General features: G+C 50.3%; 1 protein-coding gene and 1 non-coding gene across 2 annotated transcripts in view; one reads left to right on the top strand and one right to left on the bottom strand.

Annotated features, from left to right (window-relative positions):
* Nucleotides 1-9,332, bottom strand: part of LOC119445062 (retinal-specific phospholipid-transporting ATPase ABCA4) — a 31,372-nt gene extending 22,040 nt beyond the window's left edge. Inside the window, exons 1-2 of the mRNA XM_049664856.1 lie at nucleotides 8,970-9,332; nucleotides 2,630-2,937 (exon numbers count right to left, since the gene is read on the bottom strand). Of these exons, the coding sequence (XP_049520813.1) occupies nucleotides 2,630-2,937; nucleotides 8,970-8,980 (319 nt within the window). The 5' untranslated portion in view covers nucleotides 8,981-9,332. The remainder of the gene's footprint in view (nucleotides 1-2,629; nucleotides 2,938-8,969) is intronic.
* A 3,380-nt stretch (nucleotides 9,333-12,712) lies between these two features.
* Trnad-guc (transfer RNA aspartic acid (anticodon GUC)) lies at nucleotides 12,713-12,784 on the top strand. The gene has a single exon. It is a non-coding gene; the product is annotated as a tRNA-Asp (tRNA).

Genomic DNA, 12,784 nt, shown 5'->3' with positions numbered 1-12,784 from the left:
AAGTTTTGCTTGCCATGAAAATGATGACGCTGCTGCTAATGTTGAAGATAAGGCGACGTCGGTACCAGCGGCAACCGCCAGTTCCATCCACGGTGCCGCTTTCATGTTGCGGTTCTTATGTTGCTTATATGAAGCCATCCGCAATGGTGGCCGACGTTGCACTTTGGCGATAGATATTTCATTATTAATGCAGCCACTGCGGCTGAAGACCAATGGCTGCCATGAGCAACTGCCAAAACAGGCGCGGAACGCCGATCACAACGCACGCACCTTGTCTGCACGCCGCGCTATACGAGTCGTTCCGGTAGTCACGTTGGTTCACCCTGGTCACGTGAGGCGCATCGCGCGGGTGACGCAGGTGGCAGCTTCCGGCGCGGACGTGAAAATCCTAGCAGTGCAAGGTTCCCACGCCGCCACGCGTCGACACGCGACGCAGCTTCCGCGCCGGGCGTCGTACGCGCCCAGACGCGCCCAGACGCGGTGGGTCAGGTTGGGGTAGTGCCCGTTCCTGAAGCAAGCGTCGGCGTTGTCCCTCGGCGTCCCTCGTAACCGAGCGAACGAGCACAGCGAAGGATGAAAGAGCGAACACGGAGCGCGGATAAAAGACGGCGACAGGAAAGCGGAGGAGGAGGGTATGGCGAAACCGTAAGAAGAAAAGCGCAGTGACGTGCAAGCTCTGCGGGGACGATGGCTACGAGATGGCGTCAGAGTAGTGCGCGTCGTCTGTTCACCGATGGCGGCACCGATGCATATATGCAAGTGTGTGTGAGTGTACGTTCGTCTATGCGAGTGTGTGTGTGTGTGTGTGTGTGTGTGTGTGTGTGTGTGTGTGTGTGTGTGTGTGTGTGTGTGTGTGTGTGTGTGTGTGTGTGTGTGTGTGTGTGTGTGTGTGTGTGTGTGTGTGTGCGCGCGCGCGTCTGTGTGCGCGTCTGTGTGCGCGTGTGTGTGCGCGTGTGTGTGCGTGCGTGCAGGCGAGCGTTATCAGACGCCGGGCGCTTCGGAGCGCATTGGCCGCGCGTCCGGTTATACGTAGACGCCGGGCGCGTCGGATCGTATTGGCCGCGCGTCCGGTTACGTTGGCGGCGCCAGTACGTCGAACCATCAGTCGAACTATAGCCGCTGTTGTTCTCGCCAACGTGACATAACGTGTGCGCGCGTTCACGCTACGTCGGACTATATTTAGGCCTCTACGGAGCCCTGAAAGGAGACATTGCCGCCGTTGCCCGAGTAGTGTTGGGCCCGGCTTCGAGTTGCAAAACCAAGTCATCACTACTTTACCGATCACCACAGTGTCTTCATATGCATAAAAAAATCACAGCATATCCACGGGGTGAATGATGATGAGTGGGCGAAGCTCCGGAGGGAATCATCGGATCTCCCGCTTAAGGGGACGCTAGCACAAACGCGTTAGAAACGTGCAGTACTCTCTAGTAAGGGGGAGAGGCCACAGCGTCTTACGCAGCCGTTTACACATGCCGGAACTTGCACCGCGTTTGCCGACGCCATCACATGACTGCTGAGAGAGTATAACCCCCGTATTCATAAACGCTCCTCGACTTGAACTTGACTTGCCACCGCTTTGGGCAGCGCGTTCGAAACGCGTTGAAGGTAAGGCGGAGAGGCCACAGCGTCTTACACCAGCTTCTTACACGGGCCGTAACGCGCTAGCACAAACGCGTTAGAAACGCGCTAGAAACGCGGCCTTTCGTTAATGTTGGGTATTTATTGCCATCGTGGTGCGTGTGTCCATGTCCGCTTCGTGGCGTAGTGGGCTAACGCCGCGCGCTCGGAAGCGAGGGGTCCCTGGTTCAATTCCGCGCTGCGGACACAACTTCGGAATTTTTTTTTCTCATTTTTCTCAGACTGGTTACACACTACTACTACGACGACGGGGACGAACGGGTGCCGCTATAAGGAGCTTCGCCCCTAAAATGATGAGTAAACACTGCATTCATTGCAAACATGCTTGTGTATCGTTGCGAAACCACACCTCGGCCACAGCTCGACAATGGGCCTAGCCAGGGCAGTGAAGTTTTCGCTATCAACCAGGGTTAACGAAAGCTAAACCACACCAATTTTTTTTTCAACCTCCTTGGTCGCGCCACAATTCACTCCGTTTGCAACGTTCCACACGAAACAGATTGTCCGCGCCAGCCAATACATCGCGAAATGAAAACACGTATACAGCTGCGCTCAAATTTCGCATTAGGGAGTATCGCAATCGCCGGTGATATTTTTTTTCTACCATATGAAGAAAGCAGACGATGTAAAGTATAATAATAAGGAAAAGGAAAATGATAGTGGACAGAAAGACAACTTGTCGCAGGTAGCAGTCGAATCCACACCTTCCACATTACACGTGTGGTACGTGCTGTACACGTGCGGTGCTTAACCAAGTAGCCTACCACGATGACCGTCCTAGCTTCCAGTTAGAAAATTAGCCCCTGCAGTGTTAGCTAGCGCCAACCACGGCCATGGCGGCGGATGTGCAACATCCTTCAACCACTGGGGTCATGTGAGCTTATATAAAAGCAGGCAATATACATTCGTATGACATCAAGGCTGCCAATATCGAGGGGCCCTAGTAGATTCCGAGATAAATACTATACGTGGCACGCGATCCACTCACGTCCTTTGAGCTTGACCATCTCGACGAACACGTCGAGCACATGGTTGGGCACGTCGAGCACGAGCTTTTCGGGGAAGTGGTGCGCGTCGAGCTGCTCGGGTGGCCGTTGCTCGCGTTCGTGGTACGCTTCCACGCTGGTGCCGCCGGCCTTGCTGCCGGGCGGTAAGTGGGCCAGGGCGAATGCGGCCAGCGCCAGCTCGAGCACCGTGGCCGTCAGCTGCCGGCGCAGCCGCCGTATCCACACGTTGCGCCACACGAGCGCCAACACCTTGCTCGACCAGAAGAGCGCCTCCCACGTCTTCTCCCGACTGCGGCAGCACAGATTACGCGTTGAAGCACACTATACATACTTTGCTGTAGCGAGCTTGCTTTAAATATTGTTCGGTATAGGTAAAAAAAAGTCGCACTTTCGCGCGAAATACGAAGCATCGATTAGTGGACAGCTATACAAAGTAAGGATAGTAGTTGTATGGGCCGTATAAACTTGTAAACATAGGCACACTAACTAAATGCACAAGCATATAGTGTCACGCGTGCACCAGCAAACATGAACGCATCTCACTCGATGACCGCGGAAAGCCGCTGTCAAAACACTCGAGCGAGTCAGTGCGGCAGCAGCAGCGCGCGAATTGAGCTTCGTACCGGCGCTCGCATCAACGCGATCTTAGCCGCGAAAACGCAGGGACGGCGGACTCTGCCCCCGCCGCAGATGGATTTCAAGATGCAGCCGCGCGGGAAGGCGCTCGAAGCGAAGAGGGGTTGAAAAGCTGTGGTTGAAATTGAAATGTGGAAAATAATGAAAGCTATGACAAATTATGAGTTATGAAACCAGGCTTAGCGACGGTTCGGAGATGAAAAGTGTTAAAATTGATGAGAAAATTCATGCGGACGGCAAATAAGATTCCCATCTCTCTTCAAGGGGGGTTCCTGAAAACGTTTTCTGGCGTTAGGGGAAGGGAAGAGAACCCTCACCATAAGGGCAACACGCAAACCAAAGCGGAATGAAAAGGACGGTCGCGTGAGAACTTCATAGCGCAGTCACAACATATACAAAAAAAAAAAGCTCGTGGGAATGAAGGTCCTCAACACGAGGTAGGCAAGCGGTAATTTCTAGCCGCCGAGAGCACAGAGAGTATTGGGGAGAGTATACGGGTGACGAGAACCGGTTATTACGAGGGCGAAGCGAACCGAACAACGCTTTGAAGATATGCGCATCCTTGGAAGCCCTATTTCCTATAAGAGTCAAAGCGCAGATGGGCATGGGGGAAAGAAAAAGAAGGGGCGACATCAGAGGATCGAGGTTGTCTTGATGAGGTTAACTGCCTGACGTCAAGCTACCTCTTAAAGGGCCCCTCCCCAGGCCACATAGCAAATTTTGGTTATACGCTGGAAGTTGTTACGTGCCCTCTAGGGAGCGTTATATGGTATGGTATGAAGAACATTATTTGGGTCTTGAGGAATCAGTCTGGGACTGACGTGGGCCGCTCCTAGGGAGCGTTATGCCGCAATAATTTTTCGAATTGGCCGAGATAGAAATATTTCAATTCCGCGATACCATGCGTTCAAGAGGCGAGCGCCACTGTCAAGAGAGGCACTCTCTCCCCTTTCCCCGTGTAGCCTCCGCAAGTGAAATTCCTTCACTGCGTTCTCCCATGCCGAAGCTGGAGAATCGCGTGACGCATATACGTCAAGGGCCCCGCCTCTTTCTTTTATTGCGATAGCAATTATATGGACACTCCAAAGCAGATTTCTGCCGTCGGCGTCGGCGTCGTCGTCGCCGTCGCCGTTGCCGTGAGGTTCCGTATGACGTCAGTGGAGATGAAATCGTCGCCGCGCGCCGAACGCTGTATGTGCGAGTGAAAGGGCGCGAGGGACGCGCGCTTTCACGGGGAGTGAACGCACGGCGAAGAAAAAAGTTGTCGCAGTTTCACCTGAAAGGCGATGCATCAATTGCGATAGCAAATTGGTAGAGAGCTATACGGAGTAATGATATTAGCTTTATCAGCTGTATAAACTTGGACATGCAGCAGCACCGGCAACACGCGGAACTGTTGTCGACGCCGTCGGAGTTTTGCCCGCGTTCGCTCAAAATGCGTGTGGCGTTGGTGACTGTTGCCGGAGCCTCTGATATAAATAGGCACTTAGTGCCGCAGCTAAACGTCACCTCCCTTCCCCCCCCCCTCCCCCACGGCCTCTCGCGCATCGGAAGAAGGCGCGTTTGCTCTACATATATGGTGATTGTAAAGGAGGAAAGAGACGCCTACTTCTGCAGCCCTTAAGGGAGCACGGCGCAGAACGCGCGTTTGTTCTCTGCCGTGCGTTCACTCCCCGTGAAAGCGCGCGCCCCTCGCGCCCTTTCACTCGCACATACAGCGTTCGGCGTGCCCACTTACCCCTCCCCGTTGGCGCTGAGCCGTGCTCCCTCAAGGGCTGCAGAATATAGCGCCAACCTTTCCCTTTCCCTCAAGAACCACTTACCGGCGACGATTTCATCTCCATTGACGTCATACGGAACCTCACAGCGACGGCGACGGCGACGACGACGGCGACGACGACGGCGACGACGACGGCATAAATCTGCTTTTGAGTTTCTACATAAATTGCTATCGCAATAAAAACGCGCGTTCTGCGCCGTGCTCGCTTAAGGGCTGCAGAAGTAGGCGTCTCTTTCCTCCTTTACAATCACTATATATGTAGAAGAAACGCGCCTTCTTCCGACGCGCGAAAGGCGTGGCGATGAGGGGGGCGGGAGGGGGAGGGAAGGAAGGGAGGCGACGTTTAGCTGCGGCATGAAGTGCCTATTTTTCCTTACCTCCTACTCCCCCTATCCCCTACGACGCTGCGCCGTGCTCCCTTATGGGCTGCAGAATTAAGCGTCTCTTCCTTATGTATAATAAACACCTCTCTCTTTATATCAGAGGCTCCGGTAGCAGTCACCATAGCCGTACGCATTTTGTGCGAACGCGGGCAAAACGCCGACGGCGTCGATAACAGTTCTGCGTGTTGCCGGTGCTGCTGCATGTCCAAGGTTATACACCTGATAAAGCTACTATCATTACTCCGTATAGCTCTCTACAAATTTGCTATCGCAATTGATGTTTCGCCTTTCAGGTGAAACTGCGACAACTTTTTAACAGCGTAGCTGTTTAAGCTCAAGGTTCGGCTACAAATCGTTCGCATAAACTCCGCCGAGCTATGACGTCTCTGCGTTGCCTAGCAGCCACTTGGCACAGAGGCGCCTGGCTTCGCGGAGCTTCGCACAAGTGTCGTGACGTCACCGCTTCTACTTCCGCATCGCTTCTAGCCATGCCACGCTGCGCCTAGCTCTGACGCCACTATGCGTCGCCTAGCAACCACCTGGCATGTCTGCGCCCGGCCGTGCCACGCTGCACTGTCGCTTCCCGTAACATCGCCAAGCTTCCACAGTCATGTAGGCGGAAAAAAAAAAAGCCATGACGTCACTGCGCGCCGCTTCCAAGGTCGATCCAAATGGTTGCGAAGCTTCTGGCGAGAAGCGGTTCAGAACCAATTGTCACCGACATCAGCAAGGGTGGTTATGGGAGCAGCGATTGAAGCGCGACTATGTTTGGGGGGAATAAACACTGGGAAAGAAAAAAAGCGTTTTTAAATTAAAGCGAGAAGCAGTTTGATTCAGTCAACGAAAATAAAATTCCTAATTCATTTTATATATGCATGGCGACAAAAGATACAACTGTATTTTACTAGATCATTATCAATATATACCTTTTTTCAGGGCCCACCGTGAGAGCGCCCATCGATAGCGGTGGGCGTTGACGCCGCTATCACTTGCAATGCCATGCAACTCTTGGAGTGCGTGGAAAGGCGCGCTCGTAAAGTTCACCTGTTACAATACACCCCCCTCACATGTGCTGTGTTGCATGTCGACGTTTGTCTGAATTAGGTGACGAGGGTAGTTTTATTGTTTCTTAACCTGTGCAGTCGAAAGTGGTGAGTTGCCACCATCAGATACTTGTTTACTTTAGCTGTTTTCGCGCAACAGCGCTGGCCGACAGGCTTGGCGTCCGACGAAAGGACGAGCACTCAACGCAATCTACGCCCAAAGTGTTCGTCGGCCTCCTAAGAAAGTATGTTCTGTGCAGCGATGCGATTTTGACACCCGTACGGCTGATCTTTTCCGGCATCGCTTTTCGCGCTGAAAACTCGGAACGCCCATGAAGTCGAATGGCGGGGCATTTGAATATACAGCTCTAATGGCAGGCCTTCGAAAACAAATTTCGCGCCTATGAAAACAAAATGACGTCACTTCTGTTTTTGACGGATATGACGTCAAATTATTTTTTCTTCCGCCGGAAGTGTTCCCTCCTCACACAGATGGCGCTAAGCCCCATGAACCGCCGGTAAGCAACCATGTTCTGAACGTATGGGCTTCTATGGAAGCTTCGCTACCAGGTATATCTACCTTGCCGCTTCGTTCGCGGTGTTCGTATATCCGTGACGCCGCGACGGCGGCACATCGCCTAGTGTCTCTGCGCCGAGCACATCATTTGCGCCACCTAAAAACATGGGTTGGCCGAAGAAGTACGTAACCCCCGAGGAACATGATGCTCGACGGGAAGCCCGTCGCACCGCTGCTGGTGAACGAATGCAACGGCTGCGATCAAACCCGGAATACCTTGCTGGTGAATCTTCGTCAAAGAGACAGCGAAGAGCGGAAGATCCCGAGTACCTCGCCCTTTGCAGGGAACGCTCTTGTCTGAGTGATCGCAAGCGCCGAGAAAGTGATCCTGGCTACCATGTCATGCGTAACTTCCAGCGTCAAACCTACAAGCCCATGGATGGCACGAACGGTCGATTTCAGCGAGAGTTCTTCAACGTCGAGTTTGGTCACGGCTGCCGTGTCTACGATCGACTGTGGTTTGACGTCAACCTGTCTAAAACTCGGTAAAATTTTAGCATAACATAGCAATAAATAGCAAAATTTGGTGAGATCGTGGCATAACATAGTAATTCATAGCAAAAACTTAGCAAAACTTCGTAAACCTTGGTCGACCCCCAGCTACGCTGTTTCTTCAGTCTTGCACCTCTAGTGCAAGCTGCGCACTCGTGCTCTCGCATTTTTTGCTGCGCGGCGCACTTCCGGTGACGGCCTCGAGCGCGAGGTGTTGCGTTTGTCTTGTGTCGCGCAGCGAAGGATTTTGCGCGCTATGCACGAGAACACCTGACTAGCGGTATAAGTAAGTGCTGCACGAACACTGAAGCAGACGCAAGCGGATCACAGAGCATGCATGATGGCGCGCTGGAACATGGTAGAAAATGACATAATTTCGTTGTGAGCGCGCGTGACTGCACGACGTGGGAACAAGCAGACGAAACGGAAGTACATCTCTCTTGCTGCGGTGCGAAGTAAAGCAAAAACACGCAGACATTCGGTTGGTATGTTTTATTATTTCTCTAAACTTTATTTCGTCTATTGAAGCTACAGATTAAGCAAATAACTGATGTTGCCTTGAATAACTCTCGAAGTCATGCGTCACTACGAGCGACGTCACAGCACTTGCGATTACGTATATGCGAACTTGTGCGAAATACGCCGACTCTACGGCTAGCAGCGCAGCACCCACGAGGAGAAGGGCAAACGGCGTTTAGCTTGAAATTTGACCTGACACGATCGTTAGCGCGCATTGTATGCACTGCGCTTGTCAGCTCAAAATGTCCAGACCTGGTGAGAGGCCCTTTAATCTTTTTCCTTCCTCCAAATCGTTAACGTTGTGACTGCATACGCGATGTTCTCACGCACTTATAGCTTAAACGTCGAGTTGTAGCGAAAGAGCGATGCTACAAAGAAGGCGGGACATTTCACAATGCACGCCTGTTTGCTATAGGGTCCTCACGGTTTGCTAAGGTACCTATTGTTTGCAAATCGCTAGCGCCTACTGCAGGAGCGCTCATATTGTACGGCAGCGAAGGTCTATGAAGACAGACATACACGCAGTCAAATGCACGGTAGTCTGGTAAGTCTGGTTGTTCGGAGCATCTGGGACTTTCGGTGAAGCTGCGTGCTCGCCTGTGGGACGTATATTTTATGTGGCGTGGCCATGTCAACCTGTCACCATGTAAATTAATGCAATAGCAACTCATTTTTACACGCAGGCGGATCTTAATGCAATAGCAACTCATTTCTATACACAGCTCGATCAATTTTTTAAGCATAATGAAATAAACGTCAAGCCTTTTCTCTACAAAGTCTCGATCTGCGTCTACGAGCTACAGTGTGCTATACTACGGACGAAGATGTAGCGTGTATAAGAATGAATCGGCGAAAGTATTAATGATGATAATAATATGTAGTGATACTCACACGACACCCATCCACTATATATGGTTGCGTCCCTGCAAACCTGTGAAAGAAAAAGAAACAATCCAAATTTAACGCCGGCATTTAATGCGTGGATAGAAACACTTTTTGCATATTTACGCGTGCTACTTCAGGTGCCAATTGGATTAAAAGCTTCAAGGGAAACTAAAGGGAAAAATGATTTCTTCTGTATCAGTGGATTACCCTTGCACAATACCGAAAACACCACTCTTACCGCGAGAAGCCGCTTGGTAAGCAATAAAGAAACGAAAAACACAGAGGCGAGTGGCGACGCCACCTTGAAGTTCCCGCCCTAGCTCACCGTGACGTCATGGACTTTGACAGCGTCTTCTAGGTCCCAGTTAATTCTTTTTGACTACATTGTGTTCCAAAGGAGCCCAAGACTGAATGGGGCAAGTTTCGCGAACATTGACAGAGCCAATGCGGCCCAAATACAAAAAATTACTTTAGAAGTCGTGACGTCACATTGAACTGCTGACGTCGGGGTTCCCGCGCGAAATTAAAAAAAATAATAACTTTGAGGTTTATTTTGTCTTCTGAAAATTGACCTAGCTATTGCAGTGTAATTAACGGCAGCAGAGTTTCCGAAGAAAACTTTATCATTCCAAGTTCGTTTATTGTTTTGCTTTAGTGTCCCTTTCAGCCTTCGAACAAACTTAAGTTCCAAGAGTGCGCCCGTTGATATCATTGTTCAATCGACACTTGAAGGTAACGCTAAAGTTCCGAAGCTGTGTCATGATGCTACTGCCTGAAGCCTACAGGCACTGAAAAGCAGACTCGGAACACACTGTGAACGTTCGCTCTCGTTGCAAGGCTGGTGCTCGGAACCGCTGCACGATCTCGTATCAGGATGCTTTCTCGAGACTCACCGAAAAGGCTGTCGAGGAAGAATGGACGGGGCAGAACGAAGCTTCGCCACAGATTCCGAAGCCGCCGGTGACTAGACGAGGCTAGTGAGCTGCACGAGGCAGATTCGAATGAAACGCGTGCAGCGTGACACGCGACACTTCTTCGCTTGTCGCGTAACGCTACTGAGCTCGGGAACACGGACGATGATGATGAAGCGAACTTTATTAAAAAGATAGAGCCGGCGATCACGGCGGTCTTGTGTATGTCGCTCTCAGCTGGGTGGCTTCATTCGTCCGGGATGTCACGGCCCTCGGCTGTCCGCTTCGCTCGGTCCACCAGCCGTCGCTGGTCCTCCGGGTCAGCGCTGGTCAGCAGGTCTTCCCACTGCTCTTCAGATGGCACTCTATTCACTGGCACTTCCGTGACACCGTTGCACTCTCAAACCATATGATAGAGCGTACGTTTCCTGCAAGAAATTGCTAGAGGAAACTCTGGCTCTGCAATCGCTTAACTACTGATGTGGCACGAGCGCGCCTCACGCGGCGAACGCCGAACTCTATAGTCAGTGCTTGTTCCAACCATAGCCTCCAAGATTCGCTGCACGCACATCTCGGAGGCCATGTTTCAATCAATGAGGTTTAGTTCCAGCGCCTGCTCTACTGTCTGCTAATATGTTTCTTATTCCCTTGTGTTTAATAAATCGTCGGCAGCCACGAATGGTTGTGCAGACGCAACAACTGTCGATGAGGACGTTATCCCGACCGGTGCTGAGGCCGCTATCGAAAGCCCTTGTCGTGGATATTCGATCACTATACTACCTTCACCATAGTTCACCATAGTCTTGGCGGCGCGTTAATAGACATACTTTGTTACAAAGGCTAGCGGAGGCTCCTTTCTATAGCTAATACAGATCTCATTTCTAATTTACACGCGTCATCGTCGCCGTGGTTTAAGGCGTTTTGTGGGTAATTTCTTTTACTTAGTGTTGCCTTAAGATTATATTAAATGGTGAATGTAATCGCCGTCGTCGCTACAGATATTTCTTATGCGTTATGCCTGCCCTACAAATATTCCTCGTTTAGAGAGCCGTATTTTATGACTACAGTATAGCATAAATATCGTTGGCTATCCGTAGGCTTTCTACAGAGCGTCGTTTACAGTTTTCCCAGTTCAATGTAAACTATCGTATCGAGGAAGTTAATTCACTATGAAAATGGTGCATGGTAATTGCCTCGATCATGCTATGGTGAAATCGGTTAAAATGGTTAAAGAATGTGCTAAGCGTAGCCCTGCCGTATTCCCATATAATACATATATCATCTATATGTAGCGGAGATAGGTACAAAATTTTGTCAGAAGTGATGATAACAGCTCCGATTCTATAGCTACCCCATAAATATATTGGCATATGTTGACGGAAAAGGGGTTCCCACGCATATGGTGCCAAAAGTCTGTAGCTGGTATACATATGTCGAACAGAGTTCAATATAGCTAAGATTAAGGGCTAACCTCATTAAGGAAAGGTAAACTTCAGCAGGGTGCACTTGCTCGCTATCGATTTTGAGACCACTTCAATCGATGCTTCAGTAATATATGTACATTTGTGCAGGGCCGAGAAGTCAAAGAACGACATGGTCAACAAGGGTTGCGTTAAAGGGGCCCTGAACCAAGCCTCGGGCTTGGTGAAATAGCCTGCAGGTAGCATACACTGCTGCGACCATCTCAGCCAAGTTTAGCTGTCCCTGAAGACAACTGCGTTTGGCTTACCTTTAGCGCGTCGTAGGCACCAAAATCTGAAGTCGTGGCGTCTACCGACCGTGGCAACGGGAGTACAGCGGAGGCCGTGTTTGATTGCCAATAACTCCGCTTCTGCTGAATGCACTTGAAGTACTTTTTGCAGCAAAGTATTTCTGACTATTTTCGCTTCAAATGCCTGGGATTTGTGCGGTAAACAATTCTTCTATCGAAACCTCGTCAATTTTTGGAAGAACTATATAAATTAAGGTAGAAGCTGGCCTGTTTTTATTATTATTATTATTCTTAGGCGTCATGAAGTGGTACGCGGAATGCGTATATATAGTTAATTTCGTGTTTAGAAAATCCGTTATTGCCTGCATGCTTCACTGTATGCTGCTGCTAAGGAAAGCAGCTGCTACCCTGACGAAGACGAAGTCCCTTTGTCGAAACGGTGGCGTCAGCGACATATTCCTTGTTCTACTACTGTTAATCACCATATCATTAAGGCATATGATAATATGCGGTGCCCCAATTGGAGTCGTATTCTTCGTCGATCACCTTCGGGCGGGGATATATCACTTGCATTCATTATCCAGAATGCGTACTGAAAGCCAGCGGGCGGCATACGCCCATTGCTCCGATGATTCGCACGCTGGAGGTTACGGTTACGTCACGCAAAAGTCACGAATATCATCGCCGAGTCAATTTCCAGTACACGGGGAATATACGGTTAGACAGACAGATCTACAGACAGACTTAATAGGGATATAAAAGGCGCGCATTATTCCACCAAGTTTCATATCGCTCGAGAAACGATCGACGCACTGTTGAAATTTCGTAGCGCGAGTTCCTATTGTTTTCTGAGAACATATTTTGCCGACGTTTTGCGCGGAGTGGACGTTCTCGCATATCTAATTACATCACAGAACACCTATGACTACTTATTGAAAGAAAAATAATAAAAACGGCATACACCTTTTCTATTTTGACATTTGATATCGCTATCTAAAAGCTATTAGTATTTACGCTATCTTTGTGTCCGAAGCTCGCAGAAATAGAAGACAGAACAAAATAATGTGTAACGAAGCCTACACTACAGCACTTTGGTTAGTACAATACATAAGCGCCGGTTCCTCGTCTCCTCGTTAGTATAGTGGTCAGTATCCCCGCCTGTCACGCGGGAGACCGGGGTTCGATTCCCCGACGGGGAG

Source organism: Dermacentor silvarum, chromosome 3, assembly GCF_013339745.2.
Source record: "Dermacentor silvarum isolate Dsil-2018 chromosome 3, BIME_Dsil_1.4, whole genome shotgun sequence".
Classification (NCBI taxonomy): Eukaryota; Metazoa; Arthropoda; class Arachnida; order Ixodida; family Ixodidae; genus Dermacentor; species Dermacentor silvarum.
Note: the sequence above shows the minus strand (reverse complement) of the source record. Positions and strands in the feature narration are given on the sequence as shown.